The 19,329-nt window shown below is 40.3% G+C and overlaps 1 protein-coding gene across 1 annotated transcript in view; it reads left to right on the top strand.

Annotated features, from left to right (window-relative positions):
- Positions 1–19,329, top strand: part of THEMIS (thymocyte selection associated) — a 100,764-nt gene that overhangs the window by 22,409 nt on the left and 59,026 nt on the right. The window contains exons 3-4 of the mRNA XM_045008824.1: positions 3,629–4,087; positions 7,800–8,845. Of these exons, the coding sequence (XP_044864759.1) occupies positions 3,629–4,087; positions 7,800–8,845 (1,505 nt within the window). The remainder of the gene's footprint in view (positions 1–3,628; positions 4,088–7,799; positions 8,846–19,329) is intronic.

The following is a 19,329-nucleotide window of genomic DNA, read 5'->3' as shown; positions in this document are numbered from 1 at the left end:
AAGCTGCCCTGTGTGACTCCCTGTCCCTTCTTTTTCTCCATACCTGGGACAGTAGGCATTTCATCTTAACCGTGGCACTGAAATAGCTCTTGTGTGGTCCCAACGGGAAGTGGAAGAGATGGGCTGGGGAAGGCTCGTGAGCAGAGCTTTTGGTCTGGTTGGTTGTGTTTTTTGTGGGGAGGAAAGAGCCTTGCTACCTTATTGGGAGAGGATGGCCTGATTCTGAGGGTGCACATGTGCTTGCAGTTACCACTTAATTTGGATTCATGCATATTTTGCAGTCACAACCTATGTGTTTGCTTTTGAAAATTTGGCTTAGAATAATCTATTAAACTTAGTTATAATTTCTGGGAAATTGGCCTTTTGCTATGGCTGGCCAAAAAAACCACAGTATAACTATTATTTAAGTGTCTGTATGAGGCAATGTTATCACTGCTGAATCTTGTGAAAAGAAAGCTTAATCACACAGCTCAACGAAACCCAACTGTTCAGTTCTCTAAACTGTCCGTTTCATCTAGGAAAACACTCACAAATATATAAATGTACATGTTTTTCTTGCTGTATGGACTTCTAATAAGACAGTTCCCAAGGGCATGATTAACATGAATTAATAGTGCCCCTAGGGATTAGAGAAGCACATATGCAGCCTCTGCCTTGTAATACTTCAGAGTTGTAATTACCTCATGATAAACCATGCTGCTCTAGTGCCTAAATACTGGTGTCATCCATCTGGTGGCCTGTACTATAATCATGCTAAGGCACATTCTTCTCCCTTGCTCTTATAATCCAGTGGTGGGGTTGGTTGTTTTAATATAGATCAATATTTACTCTATAAATCACTGAACTGCATGAAAAAGGATAATTAATGTGAACATTTAGGACCAAATTCGTTTTTTGTATAAGTATGTGAAACTACACTGAGAACAATAGAGTTGCACGTGCTCTGGATTTGTCCCATAAAGCTTCATTTTCATGATCAGGTGTGGGGGAGGGGGATGGGGAGCAATACATCAATTTGCCTTTTTGGAGTAGCAAAGCAACTGATTATTATTATTTTATCCTGCATGTAAGAATCGGTGGAGGATGCTTGAACTAGAAGTGTCTTATCTGGGCTTGGGGAATAAAAGTATTGCTTCTAAACTAAGAGAAGCATCATCTACTCTTTGTGCTGTCCACTCTTCAAGCTGGCCTAGAGCATGGCAAGTGCAGCCACGGATAGTACAGTTCCTAAGGTGACATGAATGTTTTGGGATCTATTCTCCGGATTTCCCATGGGGCCTCAGATGGGATTTGGAGGTTGCACCCCCCAACCAGTTCCACAAGGGCATAAATCCTGCTTCTAAGAGAGAACACTTCATCAGAAAGTCTACAAGGTTCTCTGTTTACTCCTCACTGTAGTGCCTGAGCACTTAAATTCTCTTTTTCACTTGCTGCTAGTTTTATCATGGGAGGGTTTCTTTTGTTAACATGAAGATGTTGGTAAAAACTCTGATTTCCTATCTTAGAGGAATGTATCAAGTTTGTCATAATCCTCTGTGGTTTACACTCCAACTGTACCAGTAGCAACAGAGTGTGATAATATTTCAGTGATAAGCAAAGAAAAGAAAAAACAGAGATGAAAGGGAATACTGTCATTGGATCAAATGTTGTGAAGAACATTTTAGACCCTGTTCTACCTTGGAAACCTGCATGTGCTTAACTTTGAAGCCACTGACTGTGTAAAGTTAATCACATGTGTACTTGCTGGAAGGGTTGGGGTCTTAATGTAGTGATGGTCAGAAAAGTGACACTATAAAAATGTTTTTACTCAATGTTGTTGTTTTTTGTCTGAGTCACATCAGCGCACTTTACTGAAGTGGGGGGGGACATGTTTACTCCTGCACACTCTCCAAAGCCAGCATAGCTATTGTAGATGAAGCAGGATTCTATTCTACGTCATGAATCATCAGCAAAACTTCAGCTAAATTCCACTTGCATAATCTTCATTCCAGGTGGAGATGCAAAAGCCTGAAAGAACACTACAGCTATGTCACTAAATGACATCATCTCCTTTCAGTTTTGTTTGCTGCACCGTTTAATATAGAAGAATCTCCTGCATGTTGCAGTGGTCGTGTCATTTTGTATTTCACCTCAGCTATGCAACATTATAGAATGAGAGACTGTTTTCTCTCTCACACTTTCTCCCATTGAGACTTTATATTCATTCTTTCTTGTTTGTTGTTTTCCTTAATCTGAAATGAAAATAATTTAGATTGAAAAATACTTCTGTAACTTTAGCGCCCTCATGGCCAAGATGGAGTCTGCTCTGCACGCAGCTCTGGCCAAGAGAAGGCGCGTGCAGGAATGCAGCAGGAGAAATCCCTTCCACCTCAGGGGCACCTGTTCCAAACCCCCCAGAGTGAAAACACACACACACACACACACACACACACAAAGAAAGTACAATGGGTATAAGAAAGGGAGATATTTATTTACAGAGGAATGAGAGGAGAAATACAACAAGGGGAAATATAGGGGAAGCAGTAAAACAGGGCTGCATCCAAGCCAAGGCCCCATGGGCCCAGTGGTAGCACAGTCTGGAAGGGCAGACACCGAGCAATGTGTCTGCACACAGAGTTCAGGAGGCCTGAGCAAAGTTCCAGTCCAGTGGTGAGTCTTGGGGGCTCCTGGTCGTCTTCGGTGCCAGTGAACTTTCCCCCAACAAACCCCTCCGGTGCCCTCTCCTGCCGCTCTCTGCAAAGACCCGCAGAGCGACCACCTCCCCGCTTAACTAGCTACAACCTCCCTCCTTGTTCCCAGCGCAGAGTCACAAGCCCCAGTACTGACAGCCCCACACAGCTCTGGGCAGCCGTGATACTGGGTCCAGATCTGGCCTGTTCTTCTGGGGCGATTCCTCCCTGGCACAGGGATCCTCCTGGCTCCTGTCCTGGGGTGTCCCCGATCGGCCTCTCTGTCCTTCCCAGGCTTCAGGAGGCAGGTTCTCTCTGCTTCCTTTGCGAGGGCCTGCAGGCTGCTCCCTCTCTCTCCCCCTGAGCTCCAGCGCCACCCCCTGGAGTTTCCCTCCTTTTTTCTCACTCTCTCTCTCTTCCCACTAGGAAAAAGATTTAAAGGGGCCATGCTCTCTAAACCCCCAAGGGGTTACACTTCTTTGTGTATTGAAAACCTAGCAGGATGCTGCTTGATTTTCACCTCTGAGTTGATTTTGCAGGGTGGTCAGTTAGAAAAAATTATCTTTCCCTCTATATTTTGAACATATTTGCTATGAAAGCTGTTAAGAATTCAATTTACACATGCACAAAGTGTCAATATAGGAACCTATGTGTCACTTAAGTCCCATTTAAACTCTAACATTCAGATTTAAGTGGGACTTAAGTGATGCACAGGTCTTGTGCTGGCTGGCCTTCTGCACAGGTTTGAATGTCATCCTCAGAGAATAAGTAATGAAGCTTCATGATTCTGTTTTCATAGAGCCACTTTTCTGACACTACAATCACACTTTAAATGATAAATATTTTATTTTGTTTTGATTTTATTGGCTCCATGGGTTCATGAACTAAAAGTTGATGTGACAGTGAATGCTTGAATATTTCCCAAGTGCCCTTGTATAATATAACATTCGTGTTCTTAGGTCTTTGTAAGATTGTGGCTGATAAAACTCCATATCTCAGCATTGAAGAAATCACAAGAAAGGTTTCTATTGGGCCAACGCGACTGGGCCATCCTTGCTTCTATTGCAATGAAGACATAAAATTGGCAAATTTCACCATCAAACAAGGTGAGCAGATTATGTTCAACTCCATGGAAGAGGTCAATGGGACACTGACTGTGAACTGTGGAGTGGTAAGAGATAACCAATCTCACTCCTTTACTTTGCCACTCTCACAAGAAGGAGAGTTCTATGAATGTGAAGATGACCATATTTACACCCTGAAAGAGATTGTTGAATGGAAAATCCCCAAAAGTAGAAACCGGATTGTGAAATTTACCAATATGTTACATACATGGGACTCCTCTAATCCACTTCCTGAGAATTTTGATGGCTGTCTGATTCTAGCACCAATCTACGAAGTCCAAGGAGTGATGAAATGTAAGTAATAATCTAAGTTAATGAGCTGTATCTCTGTGCCTAGCAGCGTGTTCTAAACTGAATTCAAACTGCTCAAAATATCTGTTACAGACAGTGCTTGTTTTGGACAGGTAGAAGATGGGTATTCCATAACCATATTTACTACTGCTGATAGTTTAAAAATGGGGAAAGAAGGGGAAGAATTTTTCTCCTCCTTCCTTCATCCTTTAATTCAAATACTGGCTCCATATCTTTTTATTACAATCTGCTATTGTCATTTTTACTGATACTACTACTATTAAATTATCTTTAGAGAGGAAACTTTTTTTCAAGCAGATAGAGCAGAGAACTAAGAGTTCTGGGTTCTATTCCCAGAAACTCTTATTGACTAACTATGTTACTGTGGGGCAGTCATTTAATGTATGGCTCTATTTAGCCATCTGTAAAATAGATATAAAGGTAAGTATCTATGTCACAACAGTGTTAGGAGCCTTAATTGTTGTTTGTGAAGTGTGTGGAGATACTCTTGCACATGGTGCTATTCTGAATACAAGGTGGATTATTATTATATTACAGAAGCCAACATAGGGCTTGTCTTCACTGCAACAATTAGCTCAAATTATTACACTTGAGTTACTCTGCCTGAGCTAGCTTAGCTTGAGTGAGAGCCAAGTGACTACACTGCAACTACCCAGAGTGATAGGATTAGCAGTTGATGAGATGTAACTTGAGCTTCTGTATCCCCACTACACTACTAGCTCCAGCATCAGCAGAAAGTGAATTTCAACTCATCCCCCTGATGGGCCAGCTTGCTTGAGTTTAAAATAGTGGTTCTTAACCAGGGGCACACGTACCCCTGGAGGTATGCAGAGGTCTTCCAGGGGCAGGGCCGGCTCCAGGGTTTTTCCCGCCCCAAGCGGTGGGAAAAAAAAAAAGTCCGCAATCGCAATTGTGATTGCGATAGGTGGCAGCTTCACCGCGCCGCTTTCTTCTTCTTCGGCGGCAATTCGGCAGCAGGTCCTTCCCTCTGAGAGGGATTGAGGGACCCGCCGCCGAAGAGCCCAACTTGCCGCCCCAAGCACCTGCTTGCTGAGCTGGTGCCTGGAGCCGGCCCTGTCCAGGGGCACATCAACTCATCTAGATATTTGCCTAGTTTTTTAACTGGTTACATAAAAAGCACTAGTGAAGTCAGTACAAACTAAAAATTCATACAAACAAAATGAGAAAGTAAGCATTTTTTCTGTAATACTGTGCTGTGACTCTTTTGTATATATGTCTGATTTTGTAAGCAAGTAGTTTTTAAGTAAGGTAAAACTTGGGGCACATAAGACAAATGAGACTCCTGAAAGGGGTACAGTAGTCTGGAAAGGTTGAGAGCCACTGGTTTAAAGCACCAAATAACTTGAGCTAGAGATTTTTGTGTGCATGCAGTGACCGGGTTAGGAACAAAATTTGAGCTCTATCCTGAGCTAACTAAAACAAAATTAAAAAATGCACAGACTATTTTTTAGAACGCCCATGAAACAGGAAAGAATAAGTGAATCATTTCTTTAAGGACTTAAAAATTGCTGTGTGTGTTTATGTACGTATGTATATAATTTTTGTTTGTAAAAAGGATTGATTTTGTCCACTGCAAGATACTGGACAGTCAAGATTTTTCAGCTTTTCCATGAAGAAATTTACATTGTTAGCCCCAGATCCTGCAAGTGCTTATGCACACACTTGACTTTGCTACTTTGGGTGGATTAATCATAGCAGTAAAGTTGAGCACATGTGCAAGTATCTGCCGGATTGGTGCCTAATTTCCTGCAAGGTTTTTCTGCCTTATGCCTGTATCAGAAACAGCTCCATGAAAATGGAATCATATTAGTATGTCATTCAGCAGCATGTTTTGCAAAAAACCCTTTTACAATGGATATTTCTCCAAGGAATGATATAAGTAAATGGCTAAAACAGAGGACAAGGAAAGACGGATGGGCAGCAATTGTTTGTGCAAGACACAACATTTGTTAAATGATTGATTGGAGATATTCCATCAAGTCCAATATCCAGCTAATAGGCTTACTGTGTATCTTCACATGCTAAAATACTCAATTTTTCAAAACTGTGGCTGGATTCAGTGGTTTGGGCCCCAGTCCTGCAATCCACATAGCTGTATCCCTATGCCCACTTAGATCCAAACTGCAGGATCGAAGCCCTAAGTAAAAATTAGTTTAGTTTCCTAAAAAACTACCAGATGGTTGTGACATAATGTGAAATATGCACTTGTCTCTCAACTCCACATCCTGATGTGTGCCTTGTTTTTATTTGCATTCACATGTATGTTTTTCACAGTGCATTCAATATGTAAACTACATTAAATGTCTCCTAAATGTTGATTTTAGAAATGAGTCACTCTGCACCTGGTTAACTGTTTACTTGTGAACTGCCTAAAATGGATCCTCACTGTTCGTTAGAAAACAGTGAAGCTCTCTCTATAGATTTTAAATGAAGTAAGGCAAACTCAGTTCTCAATTAAAAGATCACTGGTAAGAGGGTGGTTAATTACATTTTCAGAGGCTGTGGGCAGGAGCTATACATGTGTCCATTCTCTCTCCCACCCCCCCACAATAACTAGATTGATGTATGTAACTCCCTCCGCAGCTCATAGAAAATGTATCCATTTGTAGACTATTGTTTTAATTCTCACTAATCACCCTTAGTTTGGCAACATTTCTTCACACTAGTCAAAATGTTTGGCTCCTGAAGATGATAATATGACAAGGGCAGAGTGTGCATACACAGATGCTGACCAGATGTCATAAATTCTTATTATATAAAATGTACATTAAGTACTGAGTTTAAAGAGTGAAGAATTAGTATATCATAACACATAAAGTATAAATGTAGGATCTGCTATGCAGCATGTGTATGTATGTACAATAAAAAACTTAATGAAGGAGGCCTTTAAATAATGTTCCTTGTTCAATTACACTGTCCTGAGAACTTGTTTATAATGAAAATAGCTAGGACCAAATTTTCAAATGACTCTTAATAGTATTCTCAATTTTGCACCTGTAATTACTAGCACATGCAATTTTGCAAATGCAATTATAAGAACATAGGAATTGCTGTACGGGATCAGATCATCTAGTGCAGTATCCTGTCTCTGACAGTGGCCAGTACTCGATGCTTCAGAGGAAGGCGCAAATAATGGATAATTCTGGGATAAGCTAACCACATACCCTGGAACATGAAGGTTTATATCTCTTCTTTTAAAAAAGCAGTATTGGTTTTTATAATAGTTAGTGTAATTGTAGATGTTTAGTTTCATTATCCATATTAATGTTATCACCTTTTAAAATCCTGCTAGTTTTTGGCCTCAGTGGCATCTTGTGGCAATGAGTTCTGTTAGTTCATTATGCACTACATTTATTTCTGTTCAATTGGTATTCTTAGAGAAGGTAAATTGGGGCACTTTATTGAGCTTTTCTGTACATTTTGTTATTTTGTGTACCTCTATTGTCTCATCTCATTTATTTCCTCTTCCATTAGATGTCTAACTGCCTAATTGCTCCTGCAAATGAAATAGACATTTTAAATTATAATATTTGCATTGATAATTGGCAAAATTGTGGACACAATTGTTGTACATCATCTTAGAGGGTTTTTTTAAGTTGTCTCTTGGAGTGTGTATATTTCATTACAAAATCAGTGTGAAAACAAAAACTGACTTTTACCTTTTTCCTTTCAGTTCGAAGGGATATAGTTCATATCCTCTCTGATCTAGATATTGAAGTCATAGATGTAACAGACTCTTATGATATTAGCTGTTTCCTTCATCCATTATCCATGGAAGATGTATTTGAAAGGACAAGCAAAGAATTTCCTATGGTTGCTGAGGTAATAGAAGGGCCCACAGGAAGACAGCAACCTTATAATTTATTATGTCCTGGGAAGGAAATTGTCATTCACAAAAAGTACCAGGCAAAAAGAATCCTCGCATCTGAGATCAGAAGTGATTCCCACAAAAGACACTTTTTAATTCCTGCCAGCTACAAAGGAAAGTTCAAAAGAAGACCTCGGGAGTTTCTAACTGCCTATGACCTGGAGATAGCAAGAAGTGACAAGGAGCAGCTTCATGTTGTAGCAACTAAAGCCTTTGATTCTCCCCATGCAGAATTGTTTTCTGTTTCTGTTGGAGACCAGTTTCTAGTTCAACAGCGCCAGACCGGTGAAGTCATATATCAGGGAAGGAAGAAAGTGATAGATGTTTTGGCCTGTGAACAAATATTAAGTGAGGCCTATAAGGAAGTGCTTCTTCCTATGTATATGGAAGGCGGCTTTGTAGAAGTGATTCATGACAAGAGACAGTACCAGCTTTCAGAGCTTTGCAAAGAGTTCCGCTTGCCCTTTAATGTCAAAGTGTCTGTGAGGGATCTCTCCATTGAGGAGGATGTCTTGGCTGCTATGCCTGGACTGCAGCTTGAAGAAGAAATCACAGACTCTTACTTGCTAATCAGTAGTGCTGGCGATCCTGCGGACAGTTGGGAAATTCCTGTGTATCGTCTAAATATGTCTGTTCAGTTGCTCAGCAAATCTGTTGATGAAACTGTATCCTCCCCAACTAGGACTATTGTGGAAGAGATCAGTGAAGAACAATATTACATGGTGAGGAGATTTGAAAACCAAGTCCTACTCCCACCACCCAGACCTCCCAAAAAGCCAACAACACTGGAATCAAAACCTCTTCTTACTCTACCAGAGCGAAGTGTGTCGGATGCACCACATGCTGTGAAGGTAGGACATTTCTTCTATTATATATCCTTTGGCATATGTTTGAGATACTTCACAATCTGCTTCCATTTTATGTTGGCTTGTGTTTTATGTTAAACTCATTTATCTTCATGCAGCATTTGAGTTGGCAGTGAACCCCACAGGATAGACAAATGAGCTGCCATACATCTTGACTAGAACTTAACATTGAGGGCTGAATCCTCCATTGGTGTAAATTGATCTGTGGCCAGTTGAAGATCTGGCCCTAGCGCTTTGGGGTTGAATAATCCTTTGTTGCACTGGTGTATAAGTGAGGGGACAATTTGGGCTATTACAGCTAAATGCTTAAAAATGGGAACTACATGTTGATTCGATACATTAACAGAGAATTTTGTTCAGATAGAGATCACAGAATTTGAATTTGTATTTGAAATTTACACATAGACATTCTACAGAGATATTTTTGTTCTGAATATTTTGCATTGTATCCAAATATTAACTAGATTTTTGAATGAAAAGTATTGATTTTCATAAAGCTACTGAAGTTTCAATATTTCACCAAGGCAAAGAGCACATACAAAAGTGCCCGTTATAGATGGACAAGTATGGGAGTATTTTTAGTAGCAGTTAACCCATAACAATTGTGCTTGTCATTGGTTTTCTGCTATACGTTGAAAGAACTATAGATAGAAAGGTGACTTGATGAGGACTCAGCAGGGAAACAAGTACAGGGCCTGCTCAGACTATGTGTGTATCTCTAGTCACAGCTCCCATTGCCCTCTCACTTTCCTGTTCAAATACAAATCCACCAAAAGAAAAAAAAAGACTAATTTTACATTAATTATTAATGCAGTTGAGTCTCCAGAATGTGACTAGTTACATCTTGGTGACTATGATCCACTTGGAACGCAAACAGGAATTGATGCGTTTACATTTTAAAAAAAAATAAGGGCCATATTGTGCCTTTTGCATCCACGTTTGGAGGGGAACATCTTTGCGCCTCTCCCCTCATGTGCTGAATGTTGTTCATCTCTGTGGCAGCATTTTCTGCCTCTGTTCCTAGGACAGAGAGTTTTCCGTGGGCCTGAGGATCCATGCAGAAGTAGCAAGCAGGCCCAGGGAGAAGTGGATGGGGGGAAGATACACATTGTTCTGATACCAGTCCTGTGGAATCCTTCAGATACAAGTATTAAATTAAGAGGCTATGCTGATTTCCTCTGTCTTCCCTCCAAGCTGGTGAAGCCCCTTCACTGACCTTTTTTTGGGAGGGGGTGGGGGGTGGGATGGAGGCTGAGGGGGAGCTCACAGCCAGCTGCTGTCCAGGGAGAATTCCTAATAGCAAGGATCCATTAAGCCATGCTGCCAGCTAGTGGGGACATATAGAAGGCATGGGTTCCAGAATTGGTAGAGAGGCCTGAGGCCTGTGTGATGTTGTGGTCTGACGTACTGGATGGGAACCCAAGAACTCTTCCCGAGGTCTATTTCATAGGCAACTGAACCACCAATCAGGAGGCGGCAGACTGCCCACTGTACCAGTGTGTATGTGTGTGAGAACTATGAGCTGGTATCTGACTCTGGATTAGTATTGTGCAAAAGATGTTATTTTACTGCAGCTAGCAGGAGGCAGTTAGAATAACAGAGATACATTATGGTTCATTTGTACATTTGTGAGCGACTGCAACCATAGACTTCAAATACTTGGATAAAGAAACACATTTAAGCAAATGACATTTTTATGAAAGCTTGCAATAAATAAATAAATAAATAAGAGTCAAAATGTTAGCTCGATACAGATTTGTAAATTTTCTTTTCCTGGAAAGGTGAAACAAGTAGATATCCTTTATTCATAAGATTAAACCCCCAAGCTCTAATATAATAGATTTAGAGTCAAACAGAATGTATTATCTCTCCATCCTGAACAGAGAGAGGCCTTTGAGAATACCTGGATCTGCGCTGATGTTTTCCTGCTTTTGCCCAGTGGTGGTGGGGCAAGGGGCAGGAGGCTACAATTTTCTTCTGAACATACCTGCTAAGTCTGAAGGTTCAGAAATTTGCCCAGATGATAAATGGGCTAATCTGCATATTTTATGACACTGCATTGCCTCATTTGCATAAATGACTGCAAACATCCAAATGAGCAGAACATAAATCCAAGAAGGTTGATGCATGGAATGAACTTTAGGATCATAGGAATTGTCTTGGTCCTATCTGGCTCTGGTATCTCCCCAGCTGACGTTCAACTAACTCTGGCACCTCCTGGAGGCTCTGCCCTGGTTGCTCCTTGTCCTGATCTGGGTGAAAGGCTGTCTTTTGGTTGGTGGCCCTGCGGCTAGGTGCTGCTGCCTTGCAAGGGAGATATGGTTGCTTCCTGCCATCAGCTGGTCATGCTTTGGTTGGGCTGATAGCCCCTAGCTGGGAATTCACTTTGATTGCTCCTTTACCCTTGTTTCCTGGCAGGAGAGAAATGGAGGAGGCTCTAACTGCACCTGCCTGCTGCTTCCTGGCTGGGGTGGAATCACAGAAATATAGCGATTGAAGGGACTTTGAGAGGTCATCTAGTCCAGTGAAAAGAAAGGGTTGCAAGAGGCCAAAATCTATAGCTATAGGAAAATACTCTATCACTGGAAAACCATCTCTCCGCAATAGACATGGAATTTTATAATAAAATTTAAAAAAAGGAAAAGAATGATTAAAATACAAGATATAACAAATCAATATATCTGTGGTAAGTGTGGACATTACTGTCAAATGTATATTGATGGCTCCAAAGAGGAAGCAAAAGCCCTGAATAACGGGACTGTCCCTATAAAATCAGGACATCTGGTCACCCTAACTGGAAATGATATACTTAATGAAATATTGCTGCTAACAAACAAATTAGTGCAATGCAATCTGACTGTGGTAATAGCATGGATCCTGGCACATGTAGGGATTGCTGGCAACGCATAGGCAGACAAAGAGGCAAAAAATGCTATTGAGCATGAACAAGTTGGTCTAGACATCCCATTAAGCAAATTGAATGTACACACTTAATCAAAAATGAGATAAGGAAGGAATGGCAGGAACTTGTGGCTACGTGAAACGAAGGCGGGGGAAAGGAGGGAATATGTGAAGTATGCCCAATAGTTGAAAATGTTTATATAATCCAAAGACCTGAGAGGAGAGTGAAGTGGCCCTATTCAGAATTTTAACAGGTCATTGTGGATTAAATAGTAATCTATTTCTAACAAAAAATTTAAGGATGGATTTAAGGTCTGAGAAACAATAGATCATCTCTCCTGGACCTGTAAAGACTGTACCAGTAAAAGGAGATATTTATACGGAAAACTCAGAAACCTTGGAGTAATAAAATTTTCTTTGCAACACTTGTACAGAATGCAAGGAAAATGGGGCCCACTTAAAAAAGCTATTCTGCAATTTTTAATCATCCTGGGAAAGGTGACAGACTTTGTCATAACCTGTCTGTGAAATCCAGTGGAGAGCAGCCATAGACTCAGGAAGTGAGCCTGCTGTGCCACAGAACCAAAGGGGAAGGGGCCTGGCGGGGGCAGCTAGTGGAGAAAGGAGGCAGTAGCTGAGGATGGTGGAGAGAGAAGGCTGGCTGACAAGCAGTTGAGGAGGAGGAAGGGTGGAGGACTGCAGCTGGCCCCCAGCTGAAATGAGGCTGAACGTTGAACCTGACAATGGAGGTCAGTGGGGAAAAAGAGAAAATTGTCTTGGATTATGAAGGAGAAAAAACAAGGGATGAGGGATGGTCTCGGATCAGGAAAAATAAAAAAAAATTAGCTATATCAGGTTTGAAGAATAAGGAATTCATAGACATTTAAAAAACCAGGATAGAAGTCAGCATTTTATAACTGTTAGACCAGAGAGAGACGATGTGAAAACAGAGGATGTTGAACCCCTGAAAATGGCAGAATGGATAAAGCCAAGTGTTGGAGTCATTCAAAGAGCTAAAATAATTGCTGTGTGGTGATCTATTGATAGAGTGTACACATAAAGAACAAGCTGAAAAACTTCTAAAAACTGTAACCTTAGGGAAAGTGAAAGTTACTTCTCAACAGCCTAAATTCCTGATTGAAGTAAGAAGGGTTATGTATGAAATGCTACAAGGATTATCTGAGGATGATATAGAAAAGAGTATAGGTGAAGATAAATTATTGTTTGTTAAATGGCTACTTAGTAATGGGGGGCGGGAAGGCCATCTATGACTGTACATGTAACACTTAAAGGTAGAACACTTCCCAGTAGGATCCAAATGGATTATCAATATTTTGGGGTTAAATCATATATTCCTACTCCCCACACTGCAGGAGAGGAGCTTTAATTGTCAAAGGTTTGGACAGCCATTTGTAAGGGTACAATGTGGTGCAGTACATGTGGAGGAAATAACTCCCATGACAAGTGTATAGAAGGAACAGAACATAAATGCAGCACTTGCGGGGGAAAGCACAGTGCAGCAATAAAGGATGTGCAGTAGGAGAATAAGCTAGAGAAAAATGAAACCTGTTCACAAAGTATCTCATGCAGAGGCTATCAAAAGATACACACTGCAGAAAATAGAAAAAAATACACAAGAAAAAAAAAGATGTTCAGGGGCAGCAGAACACATCTCTGATCAGGGAGGAGAATATAAGAGGAATGGGAGATGATGTATTGCTTGTAAGTAAAGAGAAGTGTATAGTGCTCATTATAGAAGTAATTAACTGCACCTTGCAGATGGAGAAAAAACCTCAAAGGTTTGAAATCACAGCAAATGCAGCAGAAAAATATGTAAAGACAGACAACCTCTCAATAGACCATATTAACAGGATTTTGACTGAAGGCAATAATATAGCTTAAATAACATGATCTTAATGATCCTTAGCTGGAATGTGCATGGTTTAATAGTGCATAGACAGGAATTTAAGAAAGCCATCTCTAAAATGGGGAAAAACGCCTAATGTAATATGTGTGCAAGGAAGACTGGCAATAAGTAAACTTGTGTTCAATCTACGGAGGTATGATGTACTCTGGAGGGATCGAGACGCTACCAAACGAGGGGAGGATTTAGCTACATCAAAATGGATGCGCAGAAACTATGTTCTGAATATAATGCTATTAAGATTCCCATGCAGAACAAAATCACTTACATACAGATATATAATTTTTATAATCCATGTAAAAATTAGTTAATTTAGAGCTAGAAAAATTATGTAATGTCAAAAACCCTTTGATAATTTGCAGACACTTTAATAGTCATAATGTGCTATGGTGAAGTAAGAAAACTGACTGAAATGGTAAATGTTTAGAACAATTTATTGATATGCATAACGGTATATTGAACACAGTAGCACCTACTAGATTTAATTGATTGGATGGATCCTCTTCAGTTTTGGATCTGGGAATTGCAACAAATAAAATAAGCTAGTAAATGGGAAATGATCACTTCCTATACTTATTGGGTATTAAGGCTGAAGAAATGTCAAAAAACATGAAAAGAGTTCTGAACTGGAATTTTAAAAAGCTAATTGGGACCCTTTCAAGATTAAGGATAATGAATATTTATGCAGTAGCTGTACAACTGACAATCTAGGAAAATTCTATAACAACGTAATAAAAAGAATTACAGCGACAGCTGATCTGGCCATCTACAAAACACCAAATTTCCCCCGATTTAGAAATTCGGTTCCCTGGTGGAATTAGGATTGCAAATTAGCAATCAAGGAAAGAAATAAGGCATCCAAGCAAACAAACATATAGTGAATACTAAAGACTTAAAGAATTATAAAAGCTGTAAGGTGGTGATGCAAAGAATTATCAGAATGACAAAAAAAGAATGTTGGAGAAATATATGTTGCTAGGTTCAAGGTTTTCAGAAATATATAAGCAAATTCAAAGAATGACTGGAATTGGAAGTAAAAGTCTTAAATAATGAAGCAATGAAACTAAGGTCTCCAACTTAGGAAAGGCAGACATTTTAGCAAAAGAATTCCAAAAGGTCAGTAGTGATATGAATCAAAGAAATAGGTTTTGTGAAAAACATGGAGGTTTATTGAGGATTACTGTGAACTATTAAATGGCTGGCGAGAATATGCTGATGATGCGTTAAACAAAAGTTTTAGTATGTAGGAGCTTATTTTAGCCACTAGAAAAAGGAAAAATACAGCTCCAGATAAAGATAATATAAGGAAGGACAAAATTATGTCATGGAAGTAACAGAGTCTGTGATTTTTTTAGAGACCTTTGTGACATTTTCTGCTTCAGCCCAGGGTGGCGGGCCCATAGCTGTCAGCCCATGAGCCAGAGCTCTCAGTCGCCGTGGGCAGCGGGGAGACCTCAAAGCTCTCAGTCACTGCGAGTGTTGGGGCCCCTGGAGCTCCCAGCTGCTGTGGCTTGGGCTTAGGCTTCAGTTGTCCCATCAGTCCCTCCTCCCCCATTATTTTTAGTAAAAGTCAGACAGGTCACAAGCGTCCGTGAATTTTTATTTATTGTCTGCGACTTGTAACTTTTACTAAAAATAACCGTGACAAAATCTTAACCTTAAATATAAGTAATGGAATGCGTCAACACTTGTCAGAATAAAGTCTAAAGATTCTGTTGCAGTTATATAATGATATTTTGGGAAAAAGATAGCTGCCAGTAGAACGGAAACAAGTATTGGTAATACCAGTGAGGGAACCAGGCAAGGTACATGCAAGACCTGACACTTACAGGCCCATTGCCCTCAGAATGTATGCGGGGAAGATCATGGAAAAAATGATAAATGTAAGACTTGTGGACATACAAAGTGGAGAAAGAGAGAGAAAAATGCACAGTTGACCATATAATCAGATTACAAACAGAGGTACAAAAAAGCATAAGGACAAAGAACTTTGTGGTAAAAGTCTTCCTGGCCTCTTATATAAACTAGCCAAAGCTGGAATAAAAAGGAGAATGTTTTGGTGGATAAGGGACTTTTTAAGTGACAGAACCATACAAGTCATAGTGGGAACATCAAAAACCTACAAGCTTACCCATGGAGCTCTATGAGGGAATATTATCAGACCTACTTTGTTTTCCATTATTATAAATCACCTCCCAGAAAGTGTGCAGACAGGAATAGGTATTTTCCTTGTTGCAGATGGCTATGCTACGTGGACTGAGCATAAAAGACTTCAAGTAGCTGTAGAAAAGACAGATGAGGCACACCGCACAATTTCCAGGTGGGGAAATTATTGGGGATTTAAATTCTCACTTGCAAAAACAAAGAGAATGCTTTTATCCAGGAAGAAAATTAAGGAAAAATGGGACTTATTTCTTTATGGTGAAAAAATTCAGATAGTTCAAAAGTTTATGTTCCTAGAAGTCATGTTTAATTAAAAATAATTAACTGGGAAAGTGACATAGATAATATCATACAAAACTTACTTAAAAGTGTAGCTGGAAAAAACTGGGGTGCAGATAATAAGATACTGATGAAAATGTATAGAGCATTGGTAAGACCAGTTTTAGATTATGGATGCCAAGCTTTTGGTTCAGCCTCAGAAACAACTGTAAGAAACTTGGAACTGCTCCGCACCCAAGCTCTGCGATTGGCATGTGGTGCAATGATAACAACGCCAGGGTGTGTGCTGCCAGTAGCCACTGGAGAAGTATGTATAAATCCAAGGATGAAGCTATTATATCTAAACTTTTGGGCAAAACTAAAAGGGGAACCTGAAAATAGAAGTACACAACAGATTTATGAGGATTGCTGGGAGCTTAGTAGACAAAACTATGTAGATTGCCACAGACTTCCTCATACTATCCATGTTAAAAAAATGGATGGAGACCTGTAAAAAAGAAAAATGGAGAGACCTAAACATTTTTAGTCATGGGAAATCAAATTTCAGCTGCAAATTATTCCCCCATTTGAGGATTTGGAATTGTAGAGGGAGAAAACTGAGAGAAGGAAAACCCCACACATTCTGAATGAAATTCCTGAATTTATTTATGAAAAATGAGGCCACCTTTGCCAAGTTTCTACAGAAGAATCAAAAGATGACAGCACAAGTAGAGTAGGAACAGCCTTCTGTGTTCCTGGTCTTGGAATTCAGAAATCTAAAATGCTATTAAATGATGTGACCATTCTGACAACTGAACTGATGGGGATAATGTTCGCACTAACATGGATAAGAGATGTGCAATGGGCTGCAGCTGTAATTTTATCTGATTGCTCGTCAAGCATAATGACAATCAGAACAGGGACTTCAGAAAGCAGAAATGACGTAATTGAAATAATGTTCCTAACTGTAGAATTAAGCAGGTATCTGTGTTACAATACCATGGATGCTATTGCATATTGGAATACCTGGAAGTGAGATGGCTGACAGCAGCAAAACATGCTCTAAAAAATGAAGGAGTGGATATTAAGATATCCTTAAGTAAACAAGGCTTTAAAAGTGTGGCCATGGAAGAGCTTGCAAAGGAATGGCAAGACCTATGGACTAAGGAAATGAAAGGATAAAGGTTCTGTGACAGGGGTCGGCAACCTTCGGCACATGGCCCATCAGGGTAATCTGCTGGCAGGCCGTGACACATTTTGTTTACATTGACCGTCTGCAGGCACGGCCCTCCGCAGCTCCCAGTGGCCGCGGTTCGCTGTTCCTGGCCAATGGGAGCTGCATGAAACGGTGTGGGCCGCAGGGATGTGCTGGCCGCCACTTCCTGCAGCTCCCATTGGCTGGGAACAGGATGAAGGAAGCATAGGCCAGAGGTCAGTAGCTAATAGCAATAGTAGCCACCATCGCCAATAGCAAGAAAACAGAAGCAATGTTTTTTTCTCTTCTGAATGGTTTTAGTTTTATGAAGGTGATGGCTTGACCGGTTCCTCCCCTTTGGAACTTTTCCTCAGATATTCCTTAGCAAATCAAAATGGGCTATTCCCTTTTGAAATCACTGGCATAAGCCAATGGGTTTGATTAAGTTACCTTTATGCAAGTAAAGAACCTATCAATTTTAATAATTTCTTGCTTGGTTAATCCATGAATCCAAAGATATATACCCAAACAGGTCCAAATATTTGAAGACATTTGAAGAAGACATGATCAGCTCCTCTTAGTCACAGGTCAGTCCACAGACATCATCTCAACCATCCTATGGCCAGAGGGAGACAGATACAACACTGCCCAGCATCACTCTCGCCATTACTTGAAGTCTATGGCTGTGAGTGGGTTGGGGTAATGTAGGCTACATCTCTATAAGTAGAATCCCCCTTGCTGTTTGTCTCTGGATGCAGCAAGAGAGAGGGGGAGCTCTAATGATACAGGTCTTGCATAGAATAGCTCTAACTTTAAAGAAACAGCCTAGATCATCTCCTCTCTAAGGCCCGGATCCAGCAAAGCATTTAGGCATGTGTTGAATTGGGGACATTCCATTGGAAGTCAGGCATATGCTACACTGTGGCCTATGATCAGTGCAAAGAGCAGCTAAAACCTAGAGCCTCCTGACTTTGATGGGAGACTGCACCATTCTGCAGGGAATGTCCTAGTTTGAGCTGCTCTTCTCTCTGGTGATGCTGGGCTGGCAGCCTCATTGAAGAGCTTTGTCTGCATCCTACTGAAGGGGGGTCCCTCCATTTGTACTTCAGGTGTTTGCTGATTCTTTAGAATGCAATGAAGTCATTTTATATGGCTCTGAATCTATAGTCATTTCAAAGCTGGTTGTTTTGTTCAGTCAGAGCAATATTGGATTAAAAGTCTCTTTTTTTAAAAGTTTCACTATGAATATGGCATTCTTCCTCTCTTCCTGTCCTATCCATCAAGTAGTGTTCCTGTGCTCGGCCAGAGTGATTCTTTTAATTATAGTATATTGAGATCAGATGCAAAAAACTAAATAAAGGTAATATATTATTTAAGATACTAGTGTACACTCTAGAGCAGAATTTGTCTCACCATTAGAGGCATTTGCATTCTACATGGTGATATTATCTAGCTAACTTCTTACACCATGAAAAAGATATGTAGAGGAGTCATGTCAAAATCAGAGATTTTTCAGTCCTTTCAGACAGTTGCTTTTCGAAGCAAAGAGCATTATATGTGTCCCTAGTACTGGAAAATGATTGTGCATTGGACAGGAAAATTGTTGAACCAGCGTGATGGAGTATAACTGCAAAGGGCAAAGGGGAAGGTGTGTTATGTTGTTTCCTCTAAGGCAACGTAAAGACTCTTAGGAGCTATTTGTTGTGCCACAGCATCACTTCTGATTGATTGTGACATGGGGACCGATAAGTGCCAAAGAGAGAGATTCATAGTCTCAGTCCAGACTTTTATAGTATACAGTTATATCTCCTGGATTTATGGCTCATGATTCAAAGTCTGTGAATGCCACGGATCTCCTGTGATTGTCAGATGATCACTATCTGTAGTTATAAGAAAGAGCAACACATGACAAGTCATGCAGTTGTGTTATAATCATCTGCCTTGGGGGAATCAGAGAGACACTTTCTCTATCATTTTCCTTATCAAATCACTTAAGGGTTGTGGGTAGATGTGATGTCACACTGTGAC

This window comes from Mauremys mutica, chromosome 3 (assembly GCF_020497125.1).
Source record: "Mauremys mutica isolate MM-2020 ecotype Southern chromosome 3, ASM2049712v1, whole genome shotgun sequence".
Lineage (NCBI taxonomy): Eukaryota > Metazoa > Chordata > Testudines > Geoemydidae > Mauremys > Mauremys mutica.
This window is presented reverse-complemented; position numbering and strand designations above follow the sequence as displayed.